The sequence below is a fragment of the Diabrotica undecimpunctata genome, chromosome 5, assembly GCF_040954645.1.
Source record: "Diabrotica undecimpunctata isolate CICGRU chromosome 5, icDiaUnde3, whole genome shotgun sequence".
Lineage (NCBI taxonomy): Eukaryota > Metazoa > Arthropoda > Insecta > Coleoptera > Chrysomelidae > Diabrotica > Diabrotica undecimpunctata.
The window spans coordinates 2,842,153-2,861,775 of record NC_092807.1 but is presented as its reverse complement, the minus strand read 5'-3'; the positions used below and the strand labels follow the sequence as shown (position 1 = coordinate 2,861,775).

General features: G+C 34.1%; 1 protein-coding gene across 1 annotated transcript in view; it reads right to left on the bottom strand.

Moving 5' to 3' along the window:
- Positions 1–249: 249 nt before the first annotated feature.
- Positions 250–19,623, bottom strand: part of LOC140440982 (uncharacterized) — a 30,148-nt gene continuing 10,774 nt past the window's right edge. Inside the window, exons 2-3 of the mRNA XM_072531343.1 lie at positions 6,452–6,654; positions 250–969 (exon numbers count right to left, since the gene is read on the bottom strand). Coding sequence (XP_072387444.1) covers positions 757–969; positions 6,452–6,654 — 416 coding nt within the window. The 3' untranslated portion in view covers positions 250–756. The remainder of the gene's footprint in view (positions 970–6,451; positions 6,655–19,623) is intronic.

Genomic DNA, 19,623 nt, shown 5'->3' with positions numbered 1-19,623 from the left:
ATTGAATGCTTTAGTACCTTTTTGCACTGTTTGTGTTAATTTATTAACGTAATCTGATAATTGAGGATTAGAACCGGACAGAGGTAACTTTAAATTCACTAATATGTCAATTAATTCCTGCTTTTGTAGCTTACTTAGTTCCGCTGTTAAAACTGCGACTTGACTATCGGACGCCATCTTAGTTTTTTTGATTTTTTGCTTCAAATATCACAATATATTTATTTAATAAAGGAAAAAATGAAAATCGTGTTTATAAAAACAAACATTTAATATCATATCTTCACTATGTACAACAATATACAACAAAATTAAATAAACATTTGTACACGTAAACCATAATTACAAATATACATTAAAGAAAAACCTCCTAATCAGTCTTATATAAGTAGATACAAAAACCATGGAAACTGCCCGGCGTATCGAACATTGCACTAAAGAGAAAGACAAAATATAACACGCCAGGCAAAATATCACTGTTTACAATAAGAGTAATATAGTTAAACGAAAACTAGAATCAGTTTTGTCTTTTGCACATAATTTACAAGAAAATTTCCAAGAGGATCTATTCTTAACAAACATACTACGTCATTGAATTCGGAAGGCTAAAAAAATAAATCTTTTGGAAGATTGTATGTAATAAAAAATAGAGACACCAAAATTACCAGAACTGATTATACGTGATTTTTATAAAGTAAAATTACGTATGTTTGCAAAGAATCTTGCTCTACACCTAAAATCTTAACTACTACTCTTTGGTCACTGGGGTATGTTCAACATGGGAGCCGAAAAGGCGAAATTCGGAGGTCGATGGGCCATGGCTGCCAAGAAGGGAGAAACTAGGGGGCCTCCGCCGTGGAAAAGACCGAAACTAGGGGGCAGGAGAGGTCGAGCCGAGAGCCTGAGTTTTTCCAGCTCTGCTTCTTGAAGTCGTTTCGCTTTTGCCCTCCGATTTTGGAACCAAATTTTTACCTGTAACAAAAAACAATGTGGTAATCATAATTAAACTATATTTAAGCTTATTAATTTTGTTGTGATATTTATATAAAACATTTGTTATAAATGTGTTTAACATTTATATATAATCAACTAAATCAGTCATCAAATTTTACCGATATTAATTTCAAATGGAATTTTTAACAGCGCCACCTATAGCATTTGTTGCTAACTTTTCATTTTACCCTCGTATATACAGTGGTAGTCAAAAGTCCGTTCCCCCACTCCTATCTTTTGAACGGTTGTTGTTATAATAGTGAAATTTGGAGGGAGTGACAGATAATTTTAAATGGGACCTTATGGTAAATGATACCTCGTTTGAAAGGTATTGAAAATACCTATTCAGTAGTAATAATTTTGTTTGAGTTTAAGCTCATTTTGATGAATAAATTAAATAAATACTAAAATAATTGTAGTTTCGCATTTAATTAATAAATATTTAACAACCAGTTTTTACACTAACTGTTCAAAATATGCTCTATCTACTTCCTGACAGTCATGCATCCTATTTCTATACTCTTGCCGTACTCGTTCAAATGTGTCGGGGGAAATTGCCCTACATTCTTCAACAATTCGTTGTTTCAAAATGTCAATACTGTCGGGTGCTGTAGCTTAAACTTTAAATTTCAAGTATTCCCACAGAAAAACATCTAATGGTGTGAGGTCTGGTGACCGAGCTGGCCATTTTATTGTACCTCGTCGTCCAATCCATCTACTACGGCATTCCTCATCTAGGTAACGTCTTACTGCACTACAATGGTGTGCAGGAGTACCATCTTGTTGAAACGTTATTTCCAAGTTGCCGAATTCATCTGGATTATCCTCCAGAATTTCAAGTATTAACGGTTCAATTGCATTTTGTAACATCTCCAGATACACTTCACCGGTTAAGTTAGTATTGAGAAAAACAGGCCCAACTATGTGGTTTCCCAAAAGACCTGCCCAAACATTTATTATTTTTGGAAATTGAGTACGTGTTTCACGAAAGACATGAGGATTTGTATCACTCCAATACCTCACATTGTATGTGTTAACATTTCCATTGAGAGAAAAAGTACTTTCGTCTCTAAAACAAATTGCTTTTATGTAATCGGGCTGTTGGTTAATTTTATTAGACATATTTTCACAGAATTCTAGCCTTCGGTCGGGGTCATCATCTGAAAGTTGGTGCACAATTTTTAATTTGTATAGATAAAATTTATTTTCAGCCAACACTCGGTGTACTGTCTTTTGACTGGTTCCATAGATAGATGCAACTTGGGCTATAGAAGAAGTATAGTTCACTACCATTTCTGAAATTATGTCTTTAAGATTTATGAGTCTTAAACCATCATGGCATCTTTATCAATCTATTTCTTCATTAAATTGATTACTATATGCACTAGGTGCATCGTAGAATGCTTATTTTAAATCCACATTAACGGCTTGGTATGAAGAAGATTTTCTCTTTTTATGATAGGTTCTCTTTAAAAAAGTCTCTTCAAAAGAAGTTTTTTAACCAGTTTTAATATCACCTACAATAATGATATTAATCTCTTCTTTGCTAGCTTCGATTCTATAGTTATCTCTTTCTGTTATTTATCAGCTTTCACATATAGCAAAGTAGATGTGAAATGATGTAGTGCATTGTGTTGTGAATTAAATTAAGTTTGTCGTTTATTCCAATTACATAAAGTAAATAAGTTTTATCATTGTATAGTTTTTTATTTTGTTCTTTAGCATTGTTTCTTCTTGTTCTTATGGTACCTATCCGTTACGGATGTTGGACACTAACATGGCTATTCTGACTTTGTTAACTGCTGCCCTGAAAAGTCCGGTAGTGGTTAAGTTAAACCATTTTCGCAGGTTATGCAGCCAGGATATTCTTCTTCGTCCTGGACCTCTTTTCCCATGCACTTTACCTTGAAGTATGGTCCGAAGTAGGTTGTATCGTTGTTCATTGCGCATTATATGACCCAGGTATTCTAGTTTGCGACGTTTTATGGTTATGACTAGTTCGCGCTCTTTACCCATTCTATGTAGTACTTCTTCGTTGGTAACTCTGTCTATCCAAGAAATCCTCAACATGCGTCTATAGCACCACATCTCAAATGCTTCGAGTCTCTTTAGTGATGCTTCAGTTAAGGTCCATGACTCCACGCAATATAAAAGAACGGAGCATTGTTTAGCATATATAATAAAACCTGTCAATTTTGTGAAAAATTCCTTTATCTTTTTGGTAACTTTTGAAACCGCCTACGTAATTGAAATGACTGGCTTGTTCTAGTGGATGATATTAATTTATTGGATTGATCTTTATAAATCTCTGTGACTTTCTAGGGTCTTGAAAAACATCTTAGCCTGGAAGCCTGATTTGCTTGTCATTTTACCTACAATTTTTCTTGGTAGGTTCTTTAATATTTTATTTAATATCAGATCATATCCTAGTTCTATTTTGGAATATATGTCCTGTTTTTGGTGCTACAAGTGAACTTAAGAACTTAAGAAACGTTTGTATTATGGTGAATTAGTTGAAAGAAACAATAATAGGGTGGACGAATAACCGAAAAACCATTTATAGTTAATTTAGTAATGACCTCGTCTTTTGATTTAGATTACGTCATAAATTTCTGAATAAGAAATGCAGCATAAGTAAAGGACCTAACCTAACCTAAAAAAGTGAATGCCATATTTTCATATTAAGAAATGGTGATATTAAAATATGGTGAGAGCAATAATTAAACAAAAAAGTAGTACTAAAAAAATGGTGGATTCGTTGAATTAAACATATTGAACTTATTGAACTTACAAGAACATTCACCATTTTTTAGCTAAGAAGACTGACACAATGAATGTGATTGGTACTTTATTTGAGATTTAGCAACACTCATGGAAAAATATGTGATTTAAAACGAAACATTTTGTATTGGATTTATAACAAAGTTGTAAAACCAACAATTATATATACATCAGTAGTTTGATGGCGATAAAGTGCCGTCCTCGGATTAAGCAAGATGCAAAAACTTACTAGTTGCTGAGAATTCCAGGGGCTCTGAGGTGCACACAAACAACAGCTATGGAGGTCGTTGGGGTCTCTCTCCTTTACATATAGATATAAGTGAGGAGCCGAGAATGGGATATATATAGAGCATATGATACGCAGATACAAGTATAAAGCATCTTTACGAATGGATATCTATTCACGAGAGAGATGGGCCAGAGGAAACACACTACCTTGGTTGCAGGGTTACACAAAGTTTCAATGAACTGACAAGAAGAGAAGCAGCCTTAAAATAATTCGTTCTAGAGTGCCAAAATGCATCGCCTGTGACCGGAAAAATAAGTCTGGATCTGAACACAACATATCCCACTAGGAAAGTGTACTGGGTTAGGCACATGACAAAATGTCCTTCCTTATCTTTTCTCTTTCGTAAGGATGTAGTGGCCCCATGTAATTTGTTTGACTATTTCTGTCCAATTATGTCTCTCCTGTTCGTTTTGCTTCGCTGTTTGCTTTGCTGTTTTGCTTCGGAGAATTAGTAACAAGTCATGTCCTTTATTTGGTCCGAACATCGTACTGTAGATCTTCTTTTGGATCTTTTACCCGCTACGTTACCTTCAACTATCACTAGCTCCATGCTTTCTCTTCTTCTAGTTATGTGTCCAAAATATCTCAGTATATTTTAGTTGATAATTGTGATGAGTCTAGTTTTTATACTAAGCTTTGTTAGAATTGACTTATTTGTGCTATGGGCGGTCCATGGTATACGCAACGTTCTACGGTAAACCCACATTTCCAAGCCATTATACACTTTAAATCGGCTTTTTTTATTGTTTAAGTTTCTGAAGCATAGGTGGCGATAGGAAATATCAATGCTCGAACAAGGCGTAATTTTTTGGTTTTTTGTAATGTCAGTGTTCTTCCAATTTTTTGTGAGTTTGGCTGTTGCCGATCTGGCCATTGTGATGCGTCGACGGATCTCCTCTTCCCATCCTCCACTGTTAGTAATAACGGAGCCTAAGTATCGATTCTATCGATATCTATATATAATCTATAAGATTCTATCGATAATCATCACTTTGGTTTTCGGCCATTTTTATTTTCAAATCATATTCCGTACTCACCGTGCCTAGCCCATTTATGATTTGTTCTAGTTCTTCTGGTGATGACGCCAATATAACAGTGTTATCAGCATAACTTAGGTTTTTGATTTTTCTTCCTCCTATCGTTGCTCCACCTTGCCATTCGTTAAAAACTTGACGTATAATATGTTCACTATATGTATATTAAATAGAATAGGGAATATTATGCATCCTTGTCAAAATCCAGATTTTAATTTGAAGTTTTTCGAAACCAAATTATTAATTCTTACATTAGCAGTATTATTTACATATAGTTTTGTAATAAATAGATTAGATGTTCTGGCGTACCCATTGCTCTAAGTATATGCCACATTTTATCCCATTGTACGGTATCGAAGGCCTTGGAATAGTCAACAAAGCATAAATATGTTTCTATGTTAAACTCTCGAGATTTTTCGATAATTTGACGAATATTAAGAATATGTTCTCTTGTTCCTTTACCTGAAACGAATCCGCATCGTTCTTGGAGAATTTGTGGTAAGAGAATTGTTTTAGTCTTTTATTAATGATGGTTAGAAGTACTTTGCTCGCGTGTGGCATCAATACTACTTACGATAATTACTGCAAACTATCGGTGAATTTTTTTTATATATGGGAATAAACGTGAGTTTAACCCAAACATTTGGCCACTTTCCGGTATTCCAGATCTCATTGCAAATTCTAAGCATTATTTCCTTTCCTAATTCTTCCATTTTTTTGAGTGATTCAGCTGTTATTCCATCTTCTCCTTTTACTCTTCTGAATTTTAGGTTTTCAATTGTCGCCTCAATTTTTGGTTTCATTTGAGGTTATTTTTCATAACTTCTTTTCTCTGTATTATTGTCTGGGTCGTTGTTAGAGTATAGTATTTCGCAATATTGTTTCCACACCTCTGCGATACCGTCTGGGTTTGTTAGGGTATTTCCACTATTATCTTTGATGATGTGTCTGCGGTTTGAATTCTCTCGCTAGATACTTGACTTTTGAGAAAAGTTCTCTAAAAATAAACGTATTCTTAATGAAAATGGTGGATAGTTCACGTGAAATCTAGTAGATTAACTTTTTTGGCATAAAAATTCAAGTAACTGGACTAAGAAATCGGAATAGCTATATATACTACCAAACAGAAAGAGAAACATTATTATGGAATGGAACAAACGTTAGACTGAGTAAAAGATCATAAAGAAATACAAAATAAATACAAATATGTCATACCAAAACTTTAATCATTGTCTACGAATGACAATAAAGTAATTAAGAGTTTTGTTAATCTATATGAAAAAGTTTCTATACTTATAGATAGAATTGTCTAAATTAACCCAAATGGGTTTCTAAATATTGACGTTACTCAACCTACCTGTGTTTCGGTGAGCCTCAGGGAACTCGAAAACTCAGCCCTTTCCGCTATACTAAGGTACTGCTTATCTCTAAATTTCTTTTCTAAGGCTAACAGTTGCTGCGTGGTGAACGGCGTTCGGGGTTTTCTGTTGGGTTTGTGTTTTCGGAGCGCGCATCGCACGATCGGTGGTCCGCCGTTGGTGGAGAGGTTTTGGAGGTTAGCTGTAACAAAACAAATTATCTTAATACAAATAATAATAACAAAAATAAGTACAGTCAATCGAAAGGTCACACAGCGATGACTAATGTATTAACTAAGATACAAATTTGAAAGAAGAAACCGTACAAAAACAATACATGAGAGAAATAAAAGACTACCATAGATACATATCAAGTAGTGATAAATTATCATCATTCTGGCTTTACAACTCTACGTGGGTCCTGCCTCTTAAGAATTTCTCTCCAGTCACCCCTAAGGATCTTTGTTCTGGGTCTTCCGCTTCTTCTCTGACCAATGTGTCTATCGAGGAGCATTTTTCTAGCTGGGTCAATTTGTTTCATCCGCATTACATGCCCTATCCACCTCAGACGTCCTATCTTAATATGTTTTGTGATATCAAATTAATGGTATATTCTATAAAGTTCGAAGTTGTATCGTCTTCTTTAGACTCCATTGTCATTCACTGCTCTATAGATTCGCCTTAGTACTTTTCTTTCGAAACACCCTAACATGTTCATTATTTTTTGTTAGAGTCCAGGCCTCTGAACCATATGTTAGGACTGGGCGTATTATTGTTTTGTAGAGTTTTATTTTTGTATTTCTCGATATAATTGGGGATTTAAGGAGTAGATTGAGCCCAAAATAACATTTGTTGGCCGTGCAAATTCTGCGGTTTATCTCTGCGGTAGTACTATTTTCAGTGTTAATGAGCCCTCTCAGGTATACAAATTCGTTCACTGATTCGATAACGTCGTATAACAAGTGGTCGTAGGATTTGTTGTTGCGTTATTTTCATATACTTCGTTTTATTGGTGTTTATTATTAAACCCATTTTTGTGGCTATTCTTATAGGCTACATACGCCTCTCTTTTTTTGTTATCCCAATATTGATATCATCAGCATAGGCCAGGATTTGCACTGATTTATTATATATTGAACCAGTGGTTGTGATTTTTTACATACTTATTACTTTTTCCAGAGCCAGATTCAACAGTATACAGGAGAGAGAGTCTCCCTGGCGCAGACCGTTATTTGTTTTAAAAGATTCAGACAGTTCCCCCTGTTCCCCCATATAGTTTTTTTAAGTTTACCAACTGATTTGGTATTCTTAGCTCTCTCATTGCTTTAAACATTTATCTTCTATTCACAGAGCCGTAGGCTGCTTTGTAGTCTATAAAGACATCATCATCATCATCATTGGCTTTTACAACTCTTCGTGAGTTTTTGCCGCGTTTACTATTGCCTTCCATTGATTCCGATCCTGTGCTATTATTTCCCATGGCCTTACTTCCATCTTCTCCAGGTCTTCCCTGACTGCGTCTTTCCACCTTTTTCTAGGCATTCCTGTCGATCTTCTACCATCTGGTCTTTCCCAAAACACATTGCTAATCAGTCAATCAATAGCTTATTGATTTCTTTCTTTCTCAATGTCCATGTTTCACTTCCATATGTCACTGCTGGTCGTATTATGGTTTTGTACATTTGGATTTTGGCACGCCTTGAGAGAAGCTTTGACCTCATTAGATGTTGAATGGCAAAGAATGATTTATTCTCCGCCAGTATTCGTATTTCAACTTCCCGTTCTCCTGTGTTTTCGCTGGTAATTGTTGCTCCTAGGTATTTGAATTCTTTGACCACCTCAAAATTATGATCGTTTATGGTAATGTTTTGTCTTATTTGCTGTCGTTCCTTTTTTGATACGACCATGTATTTAGTTTTTTCTTCGTTTATTTTCAGGCCTACGCTTAGTGTTGCTTCTTCAAAGTTCGATACTATATCCTTAACTTCCAGTGTTGTCTGTGCTACTGCATCTACATCATCTGCAAATGCGAGAATAATCTTTGCTCCTCTGGCAGTTATGTCTGGTTTGACTCTGGTATAGATTTTTCGCATTGCATATTCCAATGCTAGGTTAAATAGTAATGGTGACAGCGGGTCTCCCTGTCTGAGTCCGGTGCTTATGCCGAAAGCCTTTGAAGTTTTGCCTCCTATTCTAATTTGTGCAAAGGAATTGTTGACACACATTCGCGCAATCATGGTCAGCTTATTTGGTACGCCTAACTCCATCATTGCACTCCACAGTTTTAAGCGATCTATGGAATCATATGCTTATTTGAAATCTATGAAGATCTGGTGTACTTCTTTATTATATTCCCAATACTTTTCTAGCATTTGTCTGATAGTAAATATTTGGTCGATTGTTGATCTTCCAGGCCTAAAGCCGCATTGGTAATCGCCAATAATTTCCTCTGTATATGGCAGTAATCGTTTTAGTACAACTGAAGCTAATATCTTATATGTAGTACCGATGAGTACCTTATAAAGACATGGTGAGTGTCAATGCCATATTCCAGTGTTTTTTCCCAAATTTGTTTCAGGGTTGCAATCTGATGAATTGTCGATTTGTCACCTCTGAAACCAGCCTGGTATTTTCGTACTATCCGTTCGGGATAGGAACAGGACAGAAGAATCTAGAGAATTGTCATATAGATTTTAAACTAGTTCTCTAAGAACACAACTAAAAGAGGATAGAATATTGTTCTAAAACTTTTTCTGTACAAAACTATTAGATGGAGTTAACTAGTAATCCATTTACTATTGAGAGTGATAGTCCATTCTCTATCATCCAGTTGAATGAATAAGAAATATACAAACAAAGAAAAAAAGCAAACAAGGAAAAGAAGAACACAGTCTCAGTCATCCGAAAACTAATTGATTCTGTTAAAGGTCATTTTTTTGAAAGAAAAACTAGTCAGAAAAACTACGATGAACTCAAGAAAGGAGCAAAAAAATTCCAGCAAGTGAGGATAAACGGTGCAAGCGGTGAAGAAAAGGTTTAAGTACTTATTAAAACAAGGCCTTGATCAAAAGAGGTTTGACAGCCACAAAAATATATTTACGCATAGACCTACTAGTCCTAATATACCTAATTTTTAACAATAAAAATAATCTTTAGGATTTAAATCGGGTGAATGAGGAGGCCATTCAGTACCACTTTACCTACCAATCCATCGTCCGGGAAATGTCTGATCTAAATAACGCCGTATATTTACACCAAAATGAGCTAAAGCTCTGAGAAACCATATCTCAATAAAATTGGCTTCAAACTTTGTTTTTCAGGGCAGGTACAATTTCATCTCTAAGTAGGATTTTAAAACTTTTTAATAAAATTCAAGCTATTGTTAGTTTTATAAATTAATGACCAAATCACAGCATTCTATATGTATTGAATTACTTGGAAGCAACTGGGAGAGACCTACATTCAGAAGTAGATGGAAAATGGTGGCTGAAGAAGATATTGCAGAGTGTGCGTATTCCGGTTTTTGTACAATTCGGACTGTATATTTAAGAGATAATTGGACATTTCCAGACTTTTGGTCCACTTTGTATAAAAGATATTTCAGGCCGCAATGTAGAAAGCTGTACACGGCTAAATGATCCTTTTATTTACACTTTGCAAGATTCATATTATTTTTCCAACTTCTTTAACATATTATTATAATATTGCCATTTTCAGCGATCACTATTTGGTCATTTAAGTAAAAACAGTAATCTGTAATTTTCCTGGTTTGACCAATTTCAGTAATGTGTAAATTATGTGCTAACATTGGTGGACAGAATTAATTGCTATCGGTTACATACCAGCATCTCAATAATTATAAGCGAAAACAAGATGTTATTAATTACGTTTTAATTGGTAGAGTAATTATAACGAAACATTCTTTGCGATAATTGAATGAATTTTAACTGTGAAAGTGCGTTCTGGAATTGTGTTAAGTATATTAAAATCGCAGGATTATGTAATAGGTAGTTGTTTGTATGTTACAGAAATGTTCTATAATGATGTGTCAAAAAATTCAACTCTTGGCTTTTTCTTCTTTGTAAATTTCCAGATTCATCATAGGGAAACAAAATATTACCTTAAGAGATATTTTCACATCAAAAAGAATAGATCTGCTAAATTAATTAGTTTCTTTGCTCTAACTCTGTTCATCTTTAGGTGTAAATTTGGCAGAATTGGTTTCTGAATCGCTTATTCTATATATCTATCTATCATATAATATGTTATTATGAAATGTATCCACAAAGCAGTTGAAGAAAACCTGGATCAAAAGACAACAAAAATGAAAAAAGGAATCGTCGAAGAAAAAAAAAACATTGTACCTTAAATGATCAGCTAAAAATCAGAAGAACGTAAACAGAAACATATCAAAAAAAGTAATCGATAATAATACAGATACAGCAGAGAAGATTAAATTGTGAGTTAGGAAACATTCAGAAATCAATAGGTACATAATGGATTCGAATGAAATCGAAATATGAACTGAACGGTAAGAAAAGTCTACATTTTAAGTGCATTTCAAGATAAAAATAATTACATTAATTAAAAATAAAAAACTAAAGACAGGTTAGGAATATATAGACGAGCTTTTGTTAGGATAAAATTGGTATTTGGCAAAGAAAAATGTACCAGAAAAAGCACCGTTTAGTATACAATTTCTTATTCAAAGAGATTACTCGTATTTTATTGATTTATAAAAAGCATAAACACACCAAAAATTCTCTGATTACTTGTAGAATCTGACTTTTTTTTAATAAGCACATCATTTAATTTGCAATTATCTGTAAAATTTTACAATAGGCAAATGTTAACGACAGTAGCAAAACATTTAGGAAAACTGTCCAGTGGCTGTTTCCTTACGGGCATATGCGAATGATATGGCTTATCTGATGACTCGTGTTACCACCTAAAAGCGGTTATATCGTGCAGTTTTCTTCTATTTTTTTCTTACGTTAGGTCCATAACCTGTATTTACTACATTTTGTTTAGTAATATTTGCGATTCTAGTAACAAGTTGTTTCGCTGTGTCTTTCCTACTGACTTTCCATCTCTAACAGCTTTACTATTTTATTATCCTTTATTCTCGTTATATCGTGCAATCGTACTATGTCTTACATATCGCATTTTTTTCCTATATCTCCAATTCGTAGTCGTACGAGTTTTCTGAATCTTCTTCGACTATTTTTAGGCTTCTTAGTTTATTCTCTTTTAAAAATTGAAGAAGACTGATATGTTATTGTACACGCTTATGACAAATGAAAGAATAAAAAATAAAGTATTTTTGAAGCATGTATCCTTAGAGCCATGCTCAAGTTTATCATAAGCGGTATAAACTAACATTACTAAAGAGGGATCCCTTCTTCTTGTAGTACCTATGTAGTAGATGCTACTTTTCACGTAAAAATAGATGATGATCTGGAAACTATGAAAATAGACCTTGGCAAAGGTGTGAGACAGGGCGACATCATCTCTTCTTCTTCTTCTAGTTCCATGACCGTTATCGATCTTTGGATATCATGTTGGCTACCATATTCGCTATCGTGACTTTATTGACAGCAGCTCTAAATAACGATGTAGTTGATTTTCCATACCATTGCCTTAGATTTTTCAGCCACGATGTTCTTCTTCTACCAGGACCAAGATTACCTTGGATCTTTCCCTGAATGATCAGATGTAAAAGATCATATTTTTCAGGATGTGACCGAAGTATTCCAGCTTGCGTTTCTTTATTAAATGGACCAGTTGTGTTGTTTGGTTCAGCCGTCTAAGGACCTCCTCATTTGTCCTAACTCTGTCGACCCAGCTTATTTTCAGTAGTCGTCTGTATACCCACATCTCAAAGGCTGTCAAGCGTCTAAGGATAGCCTCAATTAGAGTCCACGCTTCCACGCCATACAACAGGACAGGAAAGATGTAGCAAGATGTCATGCGAACTCTAAGGTCAATGCTAAGATCGTGACTGCAAACTACGTTTTTCATTTTTACAAAGGCAGCTCGGGATTGTTCTATTCGGCTTTTAATTTCTGCGGTTGGATCCCAGCTCTCATTGATATTACTGCCAAGATACACGAGTTTCTCTACTCTGTCCAGTAGGGATGACACCATCTCACTCAAGTTATTTACTTTGGCATTAGAAAATGTGTTGTAGATTTATGGGCATCGAAGTGGGACAAGAAACTCTGTATACATTGTTGTTTGCAGATGATCAGGTGGTGGTTGCAACCGATGAGGAAGATATAAGTTATATGAATCGAAAAATATTTGAGGAATATGCCAAATGGGGGCTTACTGTAAACATAAGCAAAACAGAATATTTAAAAATTGGAGGAAATACCACAGATCTGAGGCTTGAAAACGCAGTCATAAAAGGCTGCAACCAGTATAAATATCTAGGAAGCATCATATCAGCAGATGGCAGAGTTAAGATAGATGTACAAAACCGAATAACCCAAGGGAAAAAATGCATCCGAATACTGAATTCATTACTGTGGTCTAATAAAATAAAGATGCATACCAAACTTCGCGTATACAGAGCAATTGTAGAACCAATTACCACATATGGTGCCGAATGTTGGACGATGACAAAGAATGAACGAGATAAAGTAGACGTTGTGAAAATGGATTATCTTAGAAGGTCATGTCGAGTATCGAGAATGGAAAGAATCAGGAATGAGGAAATACGAAACCGTACAGGAATTAGAGATACTCTTTCAGATAGAATACAAGGAAGGCAATTACAATGGTATGGTCACGTGATGAGAATGGAGGAGGAGCGGTGGCCAAAGAAAGCCTTAATGTATGTTCCGCCAGAAAGAAGGAAAAGGGGAAGACCACCAAATTCCTGGAGAAGAGAAATTACAAAAACAATGCAATCTAGAGGCTTAGAAGAGGGAGATTGGAGAGATAAGAAAAGATGGAGGCTGAAATGCGGGAAGCGGCAATTGCCGTAGGACCCCCGTTATATGATGATGATATGATTAGAAAATGTCTTCAAAAAACTAAATTGGGCCGAAAAAGGATCAAAAATAGATGGAGTATATCTTAACAATTTGCGTTTCGCAGACGACATAGTACTAAGAAGCACAGATATCCATAAACTAAAATCAATGCTACAAGATTTAAATCACAAATCGAATCAAATATGATTAAAAACGAATCTCGACAAAACAAAGGTATTAATCAACAGCCTAGAAAACATTACGATAGATAAAATCAATAAAGAAAAGGTAGAATAATATATATATCTAGGACATGCAATTAAAAACGAAAAGGAAAATCAAACCCTAGAAATTAAAAGAAGGACACAATTGTCATGGGCTGCTTTTGGTAAGTTGAGCTTTATTTTAAAAGACAGAAAACTCCCAATACACTTAAAACGAAAAACCTATGACACTTGTATACTACCAGTTGCAACTTATGGATTGGAAACTATGACAATAACAAGAAAAATGGCAGAACAATTAAGAGTAACTCAACGGGCCATGTTAAATATAAGCCTCAGAGACGAAATTCCTAACACCGAAATACGTAACCGACATCATGGGAAAAATAGTGACATTGAGATGACAATGGGTAGCACATGTAGCAAGACAAGACACCAACAGATGGTCTAATAAAGTGACATTCTGGAGACCTCGAGAAACAAAAAAGAAGCGTGGGAAGACCCAAAAAGAGATGGATAGACGATATAACAGCTGTAGCTGGAAAGCAGTAGATGAGAATTGCAAAAGATAGGAAAGCGTGGAAGCAATTGGAGGAGGCCTATGTCCAACAATGGATAAACGAAGGTCGAAGAAGAAGATGTTCCCCTGTTGATCTTGCAGTTTGCTAGTTGTGTGGGATTTCTAAAGTTCAGCTGCTTGTTTTACTTTTTTATGTATATTTAATGTATTGCGTTTTTGTTCAAACAACTCTATCCCTGCACATTGGGTTTTTAACCAATAATCTTTGGCCTTTCGTATTTCGGTTCTTATTGGTCTCTAAATATTTTTGTACATTCTTTTGTTCTGAATGCACATCTGAAAGACAATCACTGTCAGCCGCTTCAATTTCATCCAAATTTTTTTAATGTGTTTTTTTGTGGTGTATAATGTGCTGTTTTTTCGAACAACTTTCTTAACATTTAAGTTTTTAAACTTTTAATGAAAATTGTTGTATTTTTCCACCAATGGGATCCGTCTTCAGTAGTAGTACTTTATAAACTTATAAACTTGACCTGAGGATGGCTTTGTAATCCAAAAAGCTCGAAAACTTGTACTGTAAGCGCTATTAGCGAAGAGCCACCACATATTCTAATATTCGTACCAATTTGACGTGAGTGCCTTATTTACGTAATTATCCATTACATGACTGGTGCAGCGGTAACGGTATTTAGAATTATATAAAAAGGATAATCGCACCACTGTTCACCTCAGTCGGCACACGTCACATGGGCGACTCTAAATGTGGCGTTCAAGTATGTCGTATGAAGGTTTTGTATACTCTTGTAGCAATATTTTTTCATTATGTACCTATATTATAAAAGTTTCCAAGAGTTCTACTTGATGAACACTTACAGAATTGCGTCTTAGAATTTCGAACGAGTATAAGTATAATCTATATGTTTATTTACACAGCCAAATTACCTCGAGTTAAAGCAATCGCTGTCTTTCTTTTTAATTCATTTTTGTCTGTTTCGCCGATATTAATTTTAAAATAATAACTGAGTATTCAATCAGTACAGGTCAGAGAATATTGCAGAGGAAAAGTTTTGGAAGTAAAACGATGGTGAAACAAAATAAAAATGAACGAACAATCTTGACATCATTAGATAGAAGCAAAGTGTTTTAAAAACCCATTTGAAAATTCTAAAATAAAAATTGCTGGTCTACAAAACAGACCATTGCTAAAAAATTGTTATGCAAAAATCCAGAACTGTTCATAAAATTAGTTGCATCTCTACACACACTTGTTTGAATTAACCAATCCCGACATTTAAAATTTTAATCTCTATTGGAATAACACCAATTAAAACACCATCTTTCACTAGCTTTGCGTGCATAGATACATATAAAAACATTTTAACACGACGACCTTTACCTACAAAAGTTAAATTGTCATACAGTAATTAGAGCCTCGGCACGTAAAGTCTACAATTAAACGCAACAAAAAATGATTTGGTACTCGTACATCTTATTAATTATCATTAAAAGATGGGTGGGAAGAGCTTTCTCAGACTTCGAAAAGGAAAATGAAGAGAATGTGGATGTGACTAATTATCGTCTTTATATCAAGGAAGACGTGCATTTTTTGCACATTCTTGGTAAATAATTAAGTATAAGGTACTAATTTGAAGAAGTTTTGTTTTTCATTCTATAACAGACAATGACTTTTAGCTCTTATAATAATATTTTTTCTGTCTGTTAATTCCTTATTAATTTCTCCATAATTCCTAATAATGTATTTGGTTTTTCTGGGTAGCCTTATCGATGAGTATCGCCAAGTATCGTACAGTTTTTATTTCAGGTTATGTGATTCTTCGGTATTTATAATGTGTTTGTTTAAGATAGCCTAAGGTACTTTACATTCTACCTGTATTTGTTCAGCTCACTTGATATTTCAGTTATACTTACACTAGCCCAAATTAATGAAGGGACGCGAGTTCTGAGTGCGCTGTGGTAAAATTCGAAAAATGGGGAAAGCTTCATAAGCTAAAAATTCACAGAGCAGTTACATTCATGTAATTTGCCGGCTGCTCACGTCATCTATCCACCGAGCGCGGAAGCATCTAACTTAGCTCAAGGATCAAACTGTAGTCCTAATAGTTCCGACCTTGGCCTCAAAATGGGGCCTTGGGGAGTTTACGAGCGTTCGTAAACTCCCCATCATTAAATGCAAGAAGTGATACGTTTTAAAGTTTACAACAAATGAAGCATTTAAGACTTTTACGTATGTTTCATTACCCAATGTTTGTAATAGCCTTTGGCACGATTCACTAATAAAATAGAAAATTATTACTTTGGAAAACGCCTGGGAAAATGCTCTACAAACTTATATGTGGCGACTGCTCAAAAACTTACATCGGTCAAACTGGTAGAACTTTAAAAAAACGCATAGCAGAACACTCAAACGATTTAAAATAATATAAAAATAGATTATAAGTACGCACTTCACCTTCTAGACCAGAATCATTCTTTTAATGATCAATTTCAAATTCTTCATATTCAAAATAAAATGTGGAAAGAAAAGTTGTCAGTGTTTTACTGTTAGATACAACATAAATGTTTCAGATATCAAACATGCTATTTTATGCGTCTGAAGGTACGTTTTTGTAAAAAAATCACGTACACTGCTACGGTTTTATCACTTCTGTCACGTTTATAAAATTTTAAGGAAGTGTCAGTTTATACCAAAAAATGTTTAGGCATAAATGTTGCAAGAATCATAAAAGTTTTTAATTTAAATATACAATTATTTATCTTAAAGAAAAACTGGACCTTGGAAGTACTATTAATATATTTTTGCATAGTACGTGATTGATTGATAAATAAAATGAAGCTTTCGTAACCAAATTATGCAAATTTATAATATTGAAAAGGGTATACGTGCAGGGTTTAGGATTTGGGTACACGTAAACTCATCACCAATTACCATAAATACCCTCGTACATAGTACAAACTCATCACCGCCATAAAAGTAGGGTTTTCAAAATAGACCCTAAGAGATTGGTAAACTGATCACTGCCTACCTGCAGCCTGGATCAGGTATAGACCATAAAATCCCAGCAAACGGCTAGTTTTTGGTAATTTCACAGAATAATCCAAATCCAGATGTCTTAAATGCAACTGCAATTTATTGGTTTTTATTTGGGAATTCCACAAAATTCTATTGATAGCTACCTAAAATCATGCGAAAAGAAAAATTTCTCTTCATTTGCCCTTGTTTCTTCAACATGGATAGTGAACTGCTAATTTATTACGTCCTGAGCCAACGCAGACAAAAAATGATGGTTATCAATAATTTCAAATTTCAATTGATTGCGAAAGACCAAAAAAATCGAATTGCCTTTTGTGGACTTGTGCGACGAAAGGGTGTAAGGCTAAATGTCATACAACTGGTGAGTAGAAATGTTATACCGTTTTTGTTTAGTTGTTTCGCACTGATTTTCGCGAATCATCCTGATCAAACAGAAAAAAATCAGTGTAATTAAGTTCTTTAAGTTAACTGTATAAGATGTTTCTTGTAGGCAAGGCATAATATTACTTTGTTGCTGTAGATTACCTTTTCTGATATTATATTTTGAGATTTCTAATTAAATTGTTAAAGTCACATTGTTATATGTATATATATATATATATATATATATATATATATATATATATATATATATATATATATATATAATCATATAATCAGCACCATATGTGAAACCTTTTTATTTTTAGTTCTATGAATTTTATTATATAAAATAATTATGTTGCATAAAAAGTTTTGAATGATCTTAAACCTAGAATACAATGATCAGATATAAATTTTTTTTAGTTGTATACGCGGTTTGTCAAAAAAAAAATGAATTGTGGATATTCTCAAGTCTTAATAAAATTCATGTTGTTTAACAAACCGCGTAAATGACTGAAGAATACTAATATCTGATTCTGATGACTGAAATTCTAGATCATTCAGAACTAGAGAATAAATTTTTTTTCATAAAACTAAAAATAAAATTTTTTTCCATATGGTACCAACTTAATTGGACTCCTTATATACATATACTAAAAAAGCGATAAGCGCTTGTAGTCAACGCTGATCAGTTAGACTACAAACACAACTATATATTTGGGTGTGCAGCCGAAGATAGGACAAAGAAGTACTCTTTTTAAACTGCCAAGCTTTCGCAAATCTCTATTTGCATCATCAGGGTGCTACAATAAACAAAATCAGTACAAATTACAGAATAAAAATTATTTTGTATCTTACACTAATTAAGGTTAGTTGTCATGATGTTTATGAAATGAAATGAACAACTCATCTGACTCCTACAAATAATGGCGAAAACTAACCAAAAAATGTAAAAATATTGCTTTTAAAAGGACTCTAATTGTGGGATCTTTGTACAAGTCATTGAAATATAAAGTACAGGAAGCTGTACTTAAGCATTTTGATACATTCTATCATAATAAATGCATTGCTGATTACTTCAAATTTAAAAATTTCCGCCAATGATGCCATAAAATGTAAAGCTTTGCACGTGTAAAAAACTAGGTTTCCTTCGACTTCAATGCACTAATAGTACACTCAAGTTTTTAGCTTTTCCTATTTTTCAGATATTTTACATTTACTAACTGTCCAAAATCGTGTATTATTTTCAAAATAGTCAAATAACGCCAAAACGGTAAGACTTAGACCGAATGTATGCTTAACAAATTATCTCGAGAATTCAATGAGAAATATAAAAATGCAATGAAAATCAAATAACGAAGTTGGGACTACTTCCGATATAAACAAAAATAGCACATATTGACAAATATTTTCATTTTAAAGTTCACTATCGAAATCCTATGCAACTAAATTTTTAGACCTCAAAACCATTTAGATTGGCAGATACGTCTAATAGGCCACACCGTGAGACATATTAATATCTCAGTTAAATTTTAAAGCAACTTACTTAAAATAATTTCTGAATTTATTAAATTATCACATAAACGAGAAGTATAACAGGTAATCTTTCGCATTATAAACTAGGCAAAAATCCCGGTGATGAGTTTACCTATCTGCGGTGATGAGTTTACCAATCTCCAAAGGATGCCGGTGATCAGTTTACTATATCTCCGAGGGTCTAATAATTTTATGAGGGGCTATATAGTGATGAGTTCGTACACGTCCTAGGATTTAGCAGTAGTTCGGGAACGAATGACCACCTACAAATAATAAAGTCCTTGATAGAGAAAGTTACAGAATACAGCAAGCTATTGATATTATTATTTGTAGACTTTGAGAAAGCATTCGACTCAGTCCAACATAGGTCCATGTTAAGAGCGCTTACAAATTGCACTATTGATCGTAGGTACACAACTCTTCTTCGGCATATTTTCTTTGACCTTGTATTAGAAAAGGAGATACCATCTCTCTTAAACTATTCACAGCTTTGTTG